General features: G+C 38.8%; 1 protein-coding gene across 8 annotated transcripts; it reads right to left on the reverse strand.

Annotated features, from left to right (window-relative positions):
- Positions 1 to 526: 526 nt before the first annotated feature.
- Positions 527 to 15,046, reverse strand: LOC104604439 (glycosyltransferase BC10-like). 8 transcript variants are annotated; one of them, XR_016077441.1, is made up of 5 exons: positions 14,658 to 15,045; positions 13,749 to 14,546; positions 9,074 to 9,593; positions 4,022 to 4,130; positions 530 to 3,953 (listed from the first exon to the last, which is right to left on the reverse strand). XR_016077441.1 is itself a non-coding variant. In XM_088889913.1 (4 exons), exons 2-4 carry the CDS (start codon positions 14,265 to 14,267, stop codon positions 4,159 to 4,161), a joined length of 1,074 nt encoding a protein of 357 aa, XP_088746039.1. In that variant the 5' UTR covers positions 14,268 to 14,546; positions 14,658 to 15,044; the 3' UTR covers positions 527 to 4,158. The 8 variants fall into 8 exon arrangements, 5 of the variants coding, with proteins under 5 accessions (XP_088746039.1, XP_088746038.1, XP_088746036.1 ...); XR_016077440.1 differs by having other exon boundaries at positions 530 to 3,588; positions 3,681 to 4,130; XR_016077442.1 differs by having other exon boundaries at positions 531 to 3,905.
- Between the last annotated feature and the right edge of the window lie 702 nt (positions 15,047 to 15,748).

A 15,748-nucleotide genomic window follows, 5' to 3' on the forward strand; every position in this document is an offset into this window, starting at 1 on the left:
CCTTTTAATCATCTTTTTGTGCCTCCCCGTTGTTTATTTATTTATTTTTTTTTTTTTTTATTTTCTTGGCCAGTTGGCCCTTCTTTTAATCTCCATGCGTCCCATTAAGCCGGAACCTTTCTTTCTCATGTAAGAATGACAACGGGGCTGGTTTGGGGCGGGGATCATATTTTCCATCCCCAACCCTGATAAAAATTATCCATCCCTGATCCCCAATGGAGACGGGTTCCCTGTGGGGATCTTCAGAGTTTTTTAATTAATAATATTTTTAGAAAAATAAATTTATTTATAATAAAAAAAATAAAATATAAATAATATATATAATTGGGGTCGGGACAGGATGAAAACTTCACTTTCCATCCCATCTCCATCCCAGCCCCTGCCCTACCAAGGCAATCTCCATCGGGTCAGGGAGGCCGGATACCCAGCGGGGGATGGATAAAATTGCCATCCCTATCTCAGGTCCCAGAATAGAAATGAAAACCTATGGGTCAAAATCCAGATTCTGGAGAAAATTGCCATCCCTGTCTTTTTAAGAATGGTCCAGTGGTTTTTCCCTTGAACAAATGAAAACCTGATTCTGGAGGCTTCTGAGCGGTGAAATAATGGCGCATGGGTGGGCATGGCTAGCCACTTATGCCATGTTTAGAGGTCAGGAACACCATGATTGAACGTATCTCTTGCTGTGGGACAAGAATTGGCTAAAAACATGATACACACAACTACATAATTTCTGACTGGGGACAACTTTTATTACGACTCCTGGAAAAACAGTAAGCATTGTGCATAAACAGATGGATATCTGGTCATGAGTCCATGATGGGTTTAAGCATAGGCAGCCACCGCCTTCATCTTTCTTTTTGACTACTCATGTGCGCTTGAGAATGCGATGAGTCAAATTGAAATGGCAAATGTGACCTGTGATTATTGCCTGGAAGTTTGCAACAATGGACGGAATTTGCGTTGCTTTTAATCAACACTCGAGAGATAATGGTGGAAGAGAAACAGCTCAATGGGCCATGGTGTTGGTTAATCTGGATCCTGGACTCTGTATCTATGTTCATGGACTGACAGGAGGCAAAAGAGAATGTGGAGCACATACATCAATCAACATCGGTTTATAATTATGGATAAGTAGAATTAATGAACTGATCACTGTGTACACTGTACCGTGGGAAGGCATGAAGTCACACTAGAAATATAGTAATGGAAACCTTTTCTTGCCATATGATGACAAGAAGGCATAAAGTCAAATACCAAGTGGTAATATCACAACATGAATTTGGGGAAGAGGTAGAATCTAACAAGGTTTTGAAATCTCCTTATAGAATAACAGAAGATAGCCCCAACACAGACGGGTGCAAGCTTGATACCTTCTCTAACTGCCCAAGGTGAAACCCCTGCCTCTAAAGCAAAACAAGTACCTAAGATGGTAGCGAGCTACCATGCCAAAAGGAAGGTTTGCATTTGAAACAGCCATCCAACCTGGACTTGGTGGAGTCCCATCTCATAATCCTCTCTCCTCTGGCTTTCCACCGGCATCTAATGAGGATCTTCTCAAATCTTGAAAGCTTCCTTCGCCTAAGTTTTGCGCCCTCCTGTTAATAGCAGTAATCACTTGGGTTTGTCAACTACAATTAATCTATGTTGGCCAACCAGAAAACTAGGCTTCGTTACAACTTATTTTTCGTATACCCAGAACTATGGTTTTGATGACAGACGGCAACTTCACATCTCTACTGCAAGTGCAAGCAAGTAATAGCCCCGTCTTGGGCAGCTCGGACGAGACCTATTAACCCAGGTCTGGTTCAGTGCGTCGAACATAGATGACAAGACCGGAGAAAAAAAGAAAAATAAGGAAAAGGATACCCTAAATTTTATTTTCTATCTGAAGGAGAAAGGCTGCTCATTCTGACTTCACTTGCAACTTTGCAAGGGGATTTGGATCTATATATTGTTCTATTCTTATTCTGCAAGAGCTTTATGGTTAAGGTTAAAACCTACAGCCAGGTATAATAGAACTAGACATCAAGGCTTAGTTTAGAAGGAGCACAAATGAAAATATGTAGAGTGAAAAACCGTATATTTTGTATTATTTTATATGTATTTGCACTCTACATATTTTTATTTGTACTCTTTCCAAAAACCATTAGTGAAATTTTTCGTATTTTTACAAGGGGATCATTTTTATGTTATTTAACTATTAAAAAATGAAAATTATGATTTATCTCACCTTAAAAAAACAATTTCTGAATATACCCAAAAATGGGTATGGAAAATTTGAACCTTGGGTTCTTGATATTGTCAGAGTAGCAGAACCTTAGAGGTGTAAAACGGCCCACCTGCGACCCGCAGGCCATCCTGGGTCGTGCTGCCCTCCCCAAGGATAATTTGGGGGGTCGGCCCGACACAGCCCAAGCCCATGTAGGCCCATGCCATGGCACGGGCCTGGGCCGTGCCAGATTGGGCCATAGGCCGAGCCTTGGGTGTGGGCCGAATCTGTTCAGACTTTTTTTTGACATTTTTTTATATTTTTTATTTCTTTGTTAAGTAAAACTAAAACATTTAATTTTCCTTTGGGAACTATTTGAAAAAATAAGAAATCTAACAAAGAAATGAAAAACATAGGACTTTTATTTCATTTAAATTTGAATGATACAAAGCATACAATGGTCAGATGAATGAAATATGAAAATTGGAAAATGAAATAAATCGATAAAATATAATATATTTACAAATTGAAAATAAATAATTATGTTATTAAAAAAATATCAAATAAATTAAATAAAATTAAAGCAAAATTTACAATAATTTGAAAAAATTGTTATACAAGAATACAACTACTGAGTATACAAAAAATATTGACTTCATCATTTTCTCCTATTGCTCTTGACTTTAATCATTGTAAGAATTGAAAATAGTAGAGGATAGGACTATTTATAAGAATTGTTGAATTGGTGTGATAAAAAATGGTGGAGAATAAGGCTATTTATAAGAATTGAAAATAATTCAATTGTCCAAAATACCTTAAAAACTAGTCATTTTTTAGTTATTGGGAGGAGTATTTTGATCATTGTAAAATTATTTATTACATTACCTAAAATGCCCCCAAACTAATTGTTATATAGCTATTGGGGGGCATTTGTATCATTCTCCCCCACCCCACCCCAAAACCAAAATACATAAATAGCCCCTCTGTATAGTTGTTTATAGCAGCAGTTGGGGTATTTCTGTTAAAAAAACCCTATATAACTACGGGCCCACAGGCTGGGCTGTGCCAGCACATGGGCCACAGGCGGCATGGCACGCACAGTCATACCGGCTTGTGGACCTAGAACCCCAGCCCTAGTACTGCCTGCATGGCGGCTTGTGGACCTACACCTCTACGGAACCTAAAGCTTAGACAACTCTTAAAACCTGAATGGAGCTACATGGAAGTGTTTGCTATCGCAATCTGGCTGCTATAGTGGGATGATGCTAGAAATACCAGAATCTTCGATAACAATGTCATCAAGCCTGAAGATGTGGTTGCAAGAATGGCATACATTTGATTCCTCTTTCACGAAGCTGGTCCAGCTCAAGTAACTCCTGAATCATGTATAGCTTTTCAAATCAGTGACAAAACTATGAAACTATATGTGGATGGTTCTCTCCACGAGAATTTGAACAGAGCTGCATACGTTTATGTGTTGATTGCTCTCAATAACAGGGGGGTTGCACCAGGACAGATAAAGCTCAAGATGGGTGGGTACTCGCTTTTATTGATGCCAAGTATATAGTAGTAACCATGCTGAAAAAACAGAACCTCAGACTGTACTTGGACGAACCTTCGTGGAAACAAGGGGGCAGATACCTCATTTGTAACAAGGCGAGAAATCTCTGAATGGGCAGGGCAAGCGCGGCAACTGCACGGGACACCTGAACGATCTAAAAACTCCGAAGAGAGAGTGGATCTAAAACATTAAACCATACATAGCCTCAGTAAATAACCTCCATCAATGAACTTAGTCCAAGACCATACCGGTTTGTTCCACAAGTCACGAAAGCAGCCGCCCTCCTTTTGTCAACTTTATATCAATCATCGTACCATGCTCCATGGTTCCAGTCTTCCAGACCACTCGTCATATACACTGCATGGGCCCCGCAACAGAACGCTGATCACGGAAGAATCAAGAAGCTAGAGAGTAGAGAACCTATTTAAAAAAGAAAGAAGAGTTTGAACTTTGAACCACAGAAGCACCCAAGACACAGGCAGATTTTGACATCAAGAGGGGAAATTTGATTGGTCCAAAAAGCCAAGCAATAAAAGTAAAACGAGTCAAGTCTCAGTATGAGTTAGCTTTCCGTTGGGACGTCCCATCGAGGATGACGGTTCTCGTGGGGCAACTTCTGTTAAGCGTTTATGTCACCCCAAATCAAATAGACAGACCATCTATCTTCCCACCCAAAGTAACACTCATGAGTCATGACATGGAAAATATAGATGCCTTCATCGCGTAGACAAGTCATAGACTCGGGACCAAACCATAAGTCACGGCGCCCAGAGTCCATATAGAATATGGACGGGGGAATTACAGACAGAACCAGCCATTTTATCAAACCATTTCTACAATTAAAAGATTGGCGGGTAAGTTGCAACGTAAAAATAAAGGAATAATCAGACAATCACGTCCTTCTAAAGCGAGAAATCAGAAATCTATGAAATAAAGGAAACTTTCAAATTTCGACTTGCTAATTGCTATACGCAGTTTATTTAAACTATAGTTTGTACGTATGATCCAACTGTAACATTAAGCACAGATTCATGGAGAGATGCAAGAACGGCATGAATGCTCGACTAGATAGAGAGAGAGGGAGAGAGGGAGGGAGGGCACCGAGAATTAACATACAAGAATAAAAAAGGCAACTATTTCGATATATCAGTATCAGAGGCTTCATACAACGGTAAAATCCATTTATAAATCATCTAAATAACTGCAATATCAAAATGCGAATGTCCCCCGTCCATGGAAAAAGAAATCAATCCAATTATGTATGACACTTTATTCTCTAACCGGTCTCTCTAAAAATATAACCCTAAGCATTCGCAAGATCGCCCATACACAGCAGATACAGAGGATTTACTCAACAGAACGCATCCATCACAACCCTCCAACCAGCAGCAGAGAAGCAAGCAATCCGAACAATGCAGTGAGAAAAGATGCATCCGTCAACACCACAAACCACGGAAAACGCAGAAATCTAAAAGACAAAGCTCTATACCATCGGAAGTCCCTAAATCCAAGATGACGATGAAGAAAACCTCAAAGACGGACAAGATCTTCGTATCCTCAAAAGAAGCGCGATCCAAAGAAGAACGCAACAAAGTAAACGAGGAAAGAGACCGCGAAGGACGGAGAGGCGGCACCAGCTGCCGAAGTAGGGCTGGGTGCCGGAGCATCAGCAGCGTGAACGTTTCCGACGATAGAGAAGATGGCAAGGATGACTGCCATTAGAGCGACGAAGGAAGCTCTGGAACCGAATCTCTCCATATCTCTTTGCTAGGGTTTCGGTGGGTTTTCTTGGAGGACAGAAAGAGAGATGGAGGATTATAAGGCTTCTGAGCTTTCGTAACGGAGGAAAATTCACTCTGCACCTTGCGTGGGGAGAATGTGGCGCGCAGCAGAATTTATGGAGAGATTAATTCCGGGCAGAAGAATACGGGCAGCCGGTCACACTGCCCACTGACAGCCTGTCTCTGGTAGAGCGACAACTGGCGAATTGTGGGCCCCACGATTTTCCCAGGGTCATGGATCTCCATCTCCCTTTCCATTTTTACTCCTTACTCAGTTACTCGTCATGTCAGTGTCAGTCGTCCCCCCTACAGTTCCGGCTTTTCAGGTTTCCTCATTTCCCTTCCCCGAAAAAGTACTTCTGGTCCAAAAATTCAAAAAAAGTGATTTTGAATATTATTAGCGGATTGCCTCCATTTTAACCTTTAGGCTATGTTTGGTTTAAAGGAAAATGCAGGAAAACGAAGGAAAAACTTGTATAGGTTTTCCTGTCTGTCTTTTCTTACCTTTTACTTCAAACCAAACATAGCCTTAGCGATTATATTAGGACGAACATGCCTAATGCAGATTTCTAAATTTCACTGCAAATGTATAAACACTCAAAATGTCAAATACCTCCATTTTATGCACCAATGCCCCCACTGTAAATTGGTTTCAATTCCAAACTGACAACTTATTTTGGGTTTAAAAATTCTGATCCTAGGCTAAACTGTCATTACACGAATGTATCTGATTTGATTTTGATGATCATCAGATCCGTTTGTTTGTTGATTCGTCGTATTTTTTTTGGTAAATACAGCCATCAATAGAACACAGAAAAGAATAAAAAATAAAAACAACAGAACAAAAGATACCCTACACAACACTGCACATCTGGTGCAAGATAGCAGAAGGACAAAACCCTTGCCAGACAAGTACTATCCCTCAGTTTATCAATGGGAAGATAGATCATAGAATTGGTAATATAAATGACATTTATAAGGGCATTCCCATCATTTGGCGTTTGTCCCCCCTCCCTCCCTCTCTCTCTCTCTGAACCGGATGGCCCGGGTCCAACCCCCTGCTCAGCTGGCTCAAGTGGATAGTCTTGATAGGCTTGATGTAGGGGTGTCAATGGACCAATTTCATATTGGACCTCATCCAAACCAAAATCAATTTGGATGGATAGGATGAACCAACCGGACATATTGCATTAGACCAATCTAAACATAATGGTCCAAAGTATTTATTGGATTGGGTTGGACCTGATCCATCCATAATAAATTTATATTGGATTGTGTTGGATTGAGCCAATATTTGGTCCATTGATAGAATAATAAGAATGTAAGTGTCTGATGGACCAGGTTTGGATTAGAATTAATCTAAATTAAAACAAATTCAAACAGATTGGATGGGATTGGACTTGGTCCATTTGTAATGGACTCGCATTGGATTGGACCACACCCATTCCAATTGACACCCCTAGTTTCATGGTCCAAAGTCATCAAGTTCTTATGTCTTCCAATCATATAACTTTCTTTTTCCCAATATTCTTTTATTTAGACTCTATTTGGGAAGAGTGTAAATGCCCGTTTTGCTCAGTTTAGAAGGAATACAAATACAAATACATACAAAATATAAGATTCTGCCCTCTACATATTTATATTTTTACTCTTTCCAAATAGAGCCTTCCAGTTTTACATATATTTAATAAGAATGCATTTGTGTATTGAAGATGATAGCAAATGCGGATCATAAGGCTCAGTTTAGATGGAGTACAAATACAAATGTATAGAGTACAAAGTCTTGTGCTTTATATTATTTTGTATATATTTGTATTGTACATATTTATATTTGTATTTGTACTCCTTCCAAACTGAACCTAAGACATTAGAATTCAAAATGAGATAGATGCAAACTTTTACGCTGAAATTTGGTCAATGTAGACTTCAGTCTCATGATTTATATCAACTAGAGTATGAAAAATTATCATTACAAAACTAAATCAAGTTTACATTTTTATTGAACCAGACATATATTTATATTTGTACCAAACATTATTGTATTCCTAATCTTCTCAAACGGAGTTTTTTTTATTCTTTTGCCTTATCGAGTCGACCATCTCTTTTAATGGACCTACCACATTAGTTATAATATGCACATGGTAAGTAGCCGTTCATGCATCAATGATCATACAACTAAGCTGGGCCCATGACATAGGCCCAACAAACTCAACCAAAAGCAAAGATACATGCGTCACAACTCACAAACCAATCTATGGCCCAATGCTCGCTATAATTGAACTTATTTTAAATTTCCTAACTTATCTCATCCCAAGTTAAATAAAACCACCAAAAGGAGATTCTTTTAAATAACTATACATATTCCCCCCACTACAATCATTATTCTCACCTCTAACCTTTCTTCTACCCTGTAAAGTGGGGGTAGTTGCCTTTCCTCTTTATAGAGTGCAACCGGGTGGAAATGAAATGACCAACAGCTCGGAGTTTTGTCCAAGACATAATGGGCCTACAGTCCAGCACTTGGCCCAGGCACAAGAGTGACTTAGGCCCAGAAGTTGGAACCTGTGTCCAAGGTTCAAAGTAACAATATGTATTCTACTGTATTGTATAATATGTATGGGTTTTCAGGAACCCTAGAGGTTAATGACAAATGGTCATATTCAAAAACTGATTAAGGTCTGGTGGTTGAAACCTATAGGAAACATTGACAGAATGGCCAATGTGTTGTTGGTGTCATTGCCAGAGATAGTGAAGGGAGAACCTTGCTGTCATTGCCCTCATCAATAATTTTCCCTAAACCAAACTGATGACCTTCCATTACAGTTCAGAGCAAAAGTTCGCCACCAAAGATGGACACTGGAATGACAACCTTGGAAAAGGACTTGCGTACACATTTTCCTGTATACCTGAATTGAATCCATGGTTGGGCTCAGGTGCGGCTAAATAAGACCAAGAATGAAAAGCTTCAGACAATCATCAGCACTGATGACAGAATATTGTAAGAGAAGGAACAACAGCACAGCCAGGGAAAAAGAGAAGAAACAAAACATGAAAAAGAAAAAGAAAGAAGACATGAAAAGAAAAAGAAAAAGGTGTATACTACTGAAGAATATACATAACAGGCAAGATCAGTATATTGACATTGATTACTATCAACTCGGTAACAAATCTAGGATGTTAAAGCGAAGTGCAAGAAGATATGCATACTTGAGGCTTGAGGTTGTACTAAACCAAGCATAGGATACCCATCAAGGTAATATAATCTAAAGCATTTTTGAAAAGATTCGCTCTTATAGACATAAAAGTCATCCAACCTCACAAATTTCCATCTCCTACTCCCATCCCACCCCTTTAGGCCCCATGCCAGTGCTGCAGAAAGAAAAGTGGTAGGTACCCTTTTTCAATAGCCAAAATATTTTGATGCCAACAAGAGTAAAGGCTCCAATGCACTGGGGGAAAATTTCCTTGCAAAAAGAAAGCAGACTGAAGAAGGCAGGTTATTGTAAAGACAGCTGTTACCTTCAAGAATTCTCTTCAGGAAGTCCTCTGTAATATCAGCATTCCCAAATGTAGCCGGGTGAGCACCACCCCTTGACCAGTCTACCCAAGTAATGCTCCTGTTTGCCAAGAGCTGTGGTGTCTGAATAGTCAGCATGGTAGGGAAATAATGCTCATCCACATAACATGCCGGTTTGCAGAACTCTTCAAACTTTGGGTAGAATGTAACATCCTCCACTATATTGACTGCAAGCCTCCTATTAATTTCAAACCACTGAGACCCCTTACGCCACTGAGTGATGTTAACTTCAGGTGCCATGTTCTGATTATAGCGTCCTCTACCATAGGGGCCTGGATCATCAAATGCCCCCATAAAGCTATACCTGGAACTTGCTATGTGGTGGTAGACAATGCTAAAATTATACAGAGGAATACATGATTCAGACACAAGCACGAACCTTTCATTGGAAATATCAAGCAATGCATTTGCTAGGAGTCTCCTTTCTGCATCGCACATGCTCATCTTCCCCCACTCAGCCACCTTCAAAGGAAGAAACCACAAAATTTAGAATTCATGATCAAAGAACACAGAGTGTTTCTTTTTAACAGGTCTAAATAAAATACCATGGGATGAAGTATCTTTAGTCTAGAAGATGGAAAATTTTAAAATAGGTAATCATTGGTATTTTTTTTTTTTTTTGAAATAAGTTAACTGATTTCATTGAATAGAAAGAGGGGGTACACAAGGTGTACAAGTACAAGACAGGGGTCAGGCCCCTGAAGATTACACAGGTGGAATTTTGTCATGTTACAAGGTCTCCAGATTAGCATACATGCACACACAGATTAGTTCTTCAAAGAGCTCTCAGGTGTAGAAAAAGTAAGTTAGCAACTAACCACATAAATGATACCATAATATATGACGCTTGGATAAAATAATGCAACAATAATATAGAATCCTTGGTTCAATTACAATTTACAAACCATACCCAGTCCACCCCTCCTAAGACCCCCAGATAGCTAGGACCAACATTGTGTAATTGCCTTCTTAACGTCCAAATGGTTTCCATGAGGCAATTCAACAAGTTAATCATCTGAAATATCTCACATTGTTTTTCAATGCATGCATATGCACCAGAAATAAAATTTCAAGTAAAGACCAAATATCAGATTGAATTAGCTTTCTGCTGCAGGAAAGGGCAGAATTAAGGCACAACTAGTCTTCTCTAAGCAAGTCAAGAGCAATTGCTTCTAAACAACACCAAAGTAAGATGCTGATTCTCTGCACTATACTGGGTTGAAGAAGCACAAAGTTAAAAACCATTTTTGAGTTTCTGCAATTCCTTTAGAATTTTATTAGAGCAGAACTACTTTTGATGCTTCAAGGTCTAAAGTTGGCTCACTTTGTGGGTTGGTCTCATTTGATTGGTTTAGGGGACCGCAAAGCTAAGATTGGATAGCTGTTCATTAGCATAAATGGTCCATGGATTCTCAGACACCGCACTACTGAGTATCCAGATCAGAAATGATGTTACCCATATTCAGCCAGGGGAATGGCTGAGAGAGAACTTTGTATGGAGGTGGCAGGCCTGGTCCACAACAGTGGCTGAGAGGGAATTTTCTCTCTTCCTATTCTTGCATGATCTGGTCCAGATCACACAATCTGGTGTATCTGTTCAAGTTTATTCCTATCACATGTTTTGTGATAGTGAGAAAATTGTTTCTTGAAAATAAATTAGATGCATGTTGAATTACAAGTGCCCATTGAGTTATCCAAGTGTTTCCAGCATCAAAGATTCCTTAAGCGTTATACATGTTCTAAGACCCTGTGCCCCATACATGTTCTATGAAATACTTAAAAGGAATACGGCTTTTCTAAGGGAGATCTTGTCTAAAGGCCATTTACTTTTAGTTCTAACTATGTGTCAATTGAAGGTATTTGGTATATTAATGTCTCAGGTAGAGTGTTCCTTGTTATCTTTCTGGTTTGATCTTTGATAAGTTGGCAGTGTATCATTGTTACTAGGCAATGCGCCAATAGGTGGACTTCATGATTGATCATATCTTGGGTAAAAATCATGATTCACCATGAGTATCTTATCAGTTGAAGACTTTCTTTGTCATGAGTAAAAGCTGAATGTCATTGTGATTTGTGAGCGAAATCCTGCTAATTAGATACATATAAGTGTTATGTAAGAACTAGCAGCCACTGTTATGCTAGAATCTTTAACTTACCTTGCTTGGGAGAATCTTTAAGTTAACTGCTGTCTTACTGCAAAGTTACATTGTTTCTTTCAAAGTGTTGGCTTGAAGGAGAATGTTGGAGTATTCAGACTAATTCCTATGAAAAATTAGTTACTTTAGAAAGAAAATTTAAATTCAGGGACTTTAATGTAATATCAGCCCCATGGGTCTTTTTTATAGTTTTGGATAATTCTAAATATTAACATAAGAGCGTCTTTCAAGAGATGGACGTAAGTGTGTGGCGATATTAGACCCAATAGTCTCCTCTTCTCTTCTCTCTTCCCTCATCTTATACACAACAAGACAAGCCTCAATAGAAGAAAAGCACAATAAGACTGCCAGTTCCCTAATGCCACATATATAAAGAGAGAGACACACACAGATTGAGGATTTATAGCTTTATTGTCACTGGGAGCATAAAAGAGGAGCTCTACCAAACTTATAAGGAAAACAATGTAATGGGGAAGTTCCAACTACACTCTCCAACCAAGTCCGGATATGCAAGAAACAAAGTGGGCTAGGCAACCTACCAAGAGTGAACATGCTAGTGTTCCGTATACATGGGACCATGTGGGACCCACACCTTATGTGGATGGAACACTAGCGTGTTCAGTCTTGATGGGTTGTCCAGCCCACTTTATTTCTAGCCCATCCAGTCCCTCTCCAACCCAGACTTACAGCCTCAACCATCAGAAAATAAGAGAACCTTCCTAGGGGGAGAGAGGAGTTTCAGCCACAATATATAGAACTAATCATTCTCCCTATAATAACCATATAAAAAAAAAAAACAGCTAAAAATGCCCTCTGAGTTGCTTCCCCACCATGGTTTAAAATGTCCCTAATTTCCTTAATATTCCCACTTCCATGGGTAGCGACACGAAATTTTACCAGAATCAACATTTCCCCAATGAACACTACCAGCACCATGTGGAGTACAACAAATAGTTTCCATGACATATTTCCACTTCCACTTCCATAGGTAGCGACATGAATTTTACAAGAATCAACATATTCCCCAGTGAACACTACCGGTACTATGTAGAGTCCAAGAGATAATATTATAACGTAATGTGGTACACTATTGTAAATATGTTAAGTAACAATGTTATTGTCCACCTAACTTACATGATTACCACTTTGAGCAAGTTCAATATTCATTTCAAACATGAAGTTAAATATTAGTTTTTTGTTTGTCTAATATATTATTTGGTTGATCTATTACAATCATTTACATTTTCTATGAGTTAAAATTTTTCTTGCTCTGAATCTTAAATTTCACAGGGCAACTTCAGAATGTATTCTTTGTCTATAACCTTAGTTTCTTAGCCTTGTTTAATGATTTCCAACAAGATAATAATTTAAAAAGGCATGCCTATGCTTCTTTTATCATTTCATAAAACATCTTTCTATATTTTGTATATTTTAGAATGTTTCCACCATGTTTATAATTTTTACAATATTTCCATACGATATTTCCAACATGTTTCTTATATTTGGATAGCCGATATTTCCACTGACATCGACATTTTAAACCTTGTTCCCCACAAGGTTGTTCAAATAAAGATAAGATAGAGTTTTTGCTGACTTCCTATTTAGACAGGCTTTTAAATGGTAGCTTCATTTTATGGAATCAAGGAACATTTCTCTTTTTGAAGGCATTGCCAGAAGTTGTAAGCATGACTCCTAGCCAAAACCAAAGATCATTTTGTATCTTGATCTCAAGTGAGGAACTTCAGTTCAGTTTGCAGTCCCAGGTTAGAAGATGCTTCAACCAAACCCAGCCAAATAGTGAAATTGAGATGTAATTCTTGGGTAGACCACAAGGACGTATCAACAACATCATCATCATCGTCTTCCATGCCTTATTCCAACTATATGGGGTCGGTTACATGAATCCTGTTTCACCAATATGTTTTATTCAACACCATATCCACTGTTAAATTATTAGTGCTTAAATAAGGACGTGGCAATAGCCATTCATGAAAGAAAAACCGTATGACAATCATAAAAAAGGAAAAAAAGAAAAAGAAGAAGAAGAAAGAAAAGCTCTATGCTAAACAAGCACGTAACCTTCTATTTCCTGAGATCTAAAGATAAAGGAATTCAAATAGGGTTGTGCTGATATCAAAATTATGGAAGTACCGAAGAAGAAAACACTCCTTTAACATACAAAATGCAACAGCAGCAGTAGAATCTGTATATTGCTTCTTCACTAAAACAGAGAAAATGGAGAAAGGATAAAAATAGAGAAAGCAATAACTTATAATGACAATACCCCTAAAAACATTATAAAAGGGCAAGAGGGGATAGACATCCTAAGCAAATTTGAACCTGAAAATATTTCATTCAGGCAGAGGACTGTCCGAAGTATGTGTAATCGCATAGTAAAAAGCACAGAAAACTAGAGAAGCAAGAAAAACAGGATAGATATGAGAACTGGAGAAGCTCATACCTGGCTGGGAATTTGTCTTCGATAAAAGACTGATGTAGGTTGGAAGTCAGAATTGTAAGATGGCAATGAATGAACATAGATCGAATAAAGCCCTTCATGGCCCTTAAAGAACCTCTCCCAGAGAGGCGCAAGCGGCAATGGACCCCTCGCCAGGAACAAGAAAGCAATCTTGGGGACTCTCACAAAAGGATACGTCTTTACTCGAGGAACGAATGAAGCCCGCCAGAAGAGCTCCTTATCACTCATCATGTGCATCGGATGGGAGGGTGGTCTGATCCAACGCTCTAGATTACTGGGCCCTTCGAAGCAAGATTGGAAACTGGGTCGTGCTGTGGAAACAATATTCCGAGCTCCGAAATACCGGACCATGTGCATACTAAGTACGGAAAACCCAATACCCAGAACCAGAAACACCACAAAGAACTGCAATACCCACAGCGGGAAAACCCTGTACTGGGTAGTTCTGGTTATGGCGGCAGGGTCATTGCCTTCCTCCAATGTTGGAACTCTTGGCTTCATCTCAAAATTAAAGGATTCTAATGAGTTCACCTTCTGGATATTGTGTCTTCTGAATAGCAAATTCAATAACGCAATTTCTTGTCGAGAAGTCGTTTAAATCTGAGAGCATCCCACCGTTCACCGCCGTCAACTTTACTTCCTCCGATGCGAGAGCAGTGAGCTAGAAAGCATGTTAGAACAAAATTTCTTGAAAAGCTAGCGCTTTCACCATGTGGACATTGGGGTTCGGATGATTTTATCAATACCTTCGTCTTTGTAGGATCAGCATCTCAACAAGACCTGAAAATTTTCCCAAGTAAGGTCAACTTACTTTTTTTTCAAACACAAAACAGAATGGAAGATAGCAGTTTGACGAAAGAATGGTAGGAAAGGTAAGAACAAAGAACTAACCATCTGAAAGTCAACAGAAGTCGGTCGTTGGTTCATTCGACGAAGAAAACAGAGTAGAATATACCGTGTTATAAGGGAAAGGTGAGGAAGGGATTGGATATGTACCAGATGAGAATCGAGAGTTGTGTGTTAAGGAAAGTAACGAAGGCTAATTACTGAGTGTGCATAACCGATTCGTTCATGCTTCTTCACTGCTTGAATTACGCCAGTTTTGTTTGTATTGGCTATTGAATGAGATAATGAGGTTTAGGAGAGGTTTAAAGAGGTTTCCTTCTTCCGCACTGAAAATCGATGAGTAGAAATCGTGGGAGAGAGAGAGAGAGTCTGGATTCGCTGCTGCAGCGCTGAGAAAGTTTTAAAGGGAGTAAGTCAGACTCGTTTTTGAGTCTTTTTAAAGGGAAGTCTTCTGATACTGGGTTCGTTCTTTCCTTTGTTGGGTTGGTTGAACGGTGTCCGGTCCACCACCAATAAATTTGCGCCAAGTGGTTTTGAAAAAGGGTGGGACCACAGAGAATGGGTCCATTTATCATTCTTTATGCCAGGTAGAAAAACAGAAAACAGAATGATTCTTGCAAGAAATGCTCAGATTCTTTCGTCAACAATTCAGTTTATCTGTCTCGATACCTGTTTGGCAGAAATAGGGTCCAGCTGATTCTAATTCCCATTTGGATTCCTTTCTGAACAGACTATAGACACAGAACATTCAAATTCCAATTACAAGGGATTTATTACAACTATGAATCAAATGAATCGTTAAGGTTGTATTTGGAACCGATGTAAAACGTCGCCGAGTAAATATTTTTTGCCGGTTTAATTTTGTCAGCATTTATAAAGAGTGTACAATTATGATCGGCATAAAATTCTACTCCAGTTCATTTTTGCATACATTTTATCGGAATGAAGTTTTATGTCATAAATCGATGTAAAAATTCATTAAAATAGAGTTTTAGATTGATTATTGATAAAATTCCCCTTTTTCTCATACACATTTTTTGAAATTCAAACGGTTACATTTTTAATAGTTTGACTAATCGGTGTATTTTTACACTGATGAACTTTGTACATCCTTCCAAACGAATCCTAAAATTTTC

Source organism: Nelumbo nucifera, chromosome 6, assembly GCF_055504915.1.
Source record: "Nelumbo nucifera cultivar China Antique chromosome 6, China Antique-T2T, whole genome shotgun sequence".
In the NCBI taxonomy this organism is placed as follows: domain Eukaryota; kingdom Viridiplantae; phylum Streptophyta; class Magnoliopsida; order Proteales; family Nelumbonaceae; genus Nelumbo; species Nelumbo nucifera.

What these genes read in the sequence shown, in the direction of transcription:
- LOC104604439 (XM_088889910.1), bottom strand. Translation starts at nt 14,267, where the DNA reads ATGAAGCCAAGAGTTCCAACATTGGAGGAAGGCAATGACCCTGCCGCC. An exon ending in GAAGACAAATTCCCAGCCAG is followed by an intron (nt 9,594 to 13,748) that starts GTATGAGCTTCT and finishes CTTCCTTTGAAG; the next exon opens with GTGGCTGAGTGGGGGAAGAT. An exon ending in CCTGAAGAGAATTCTTGAAG is followed by an intron (nt 8,494 to 9,073) that starts GTAACAGCTGTC and finishes GGTCTTATTTAG; the next exon opens with CCGCACCTGAGCCCAACCAT.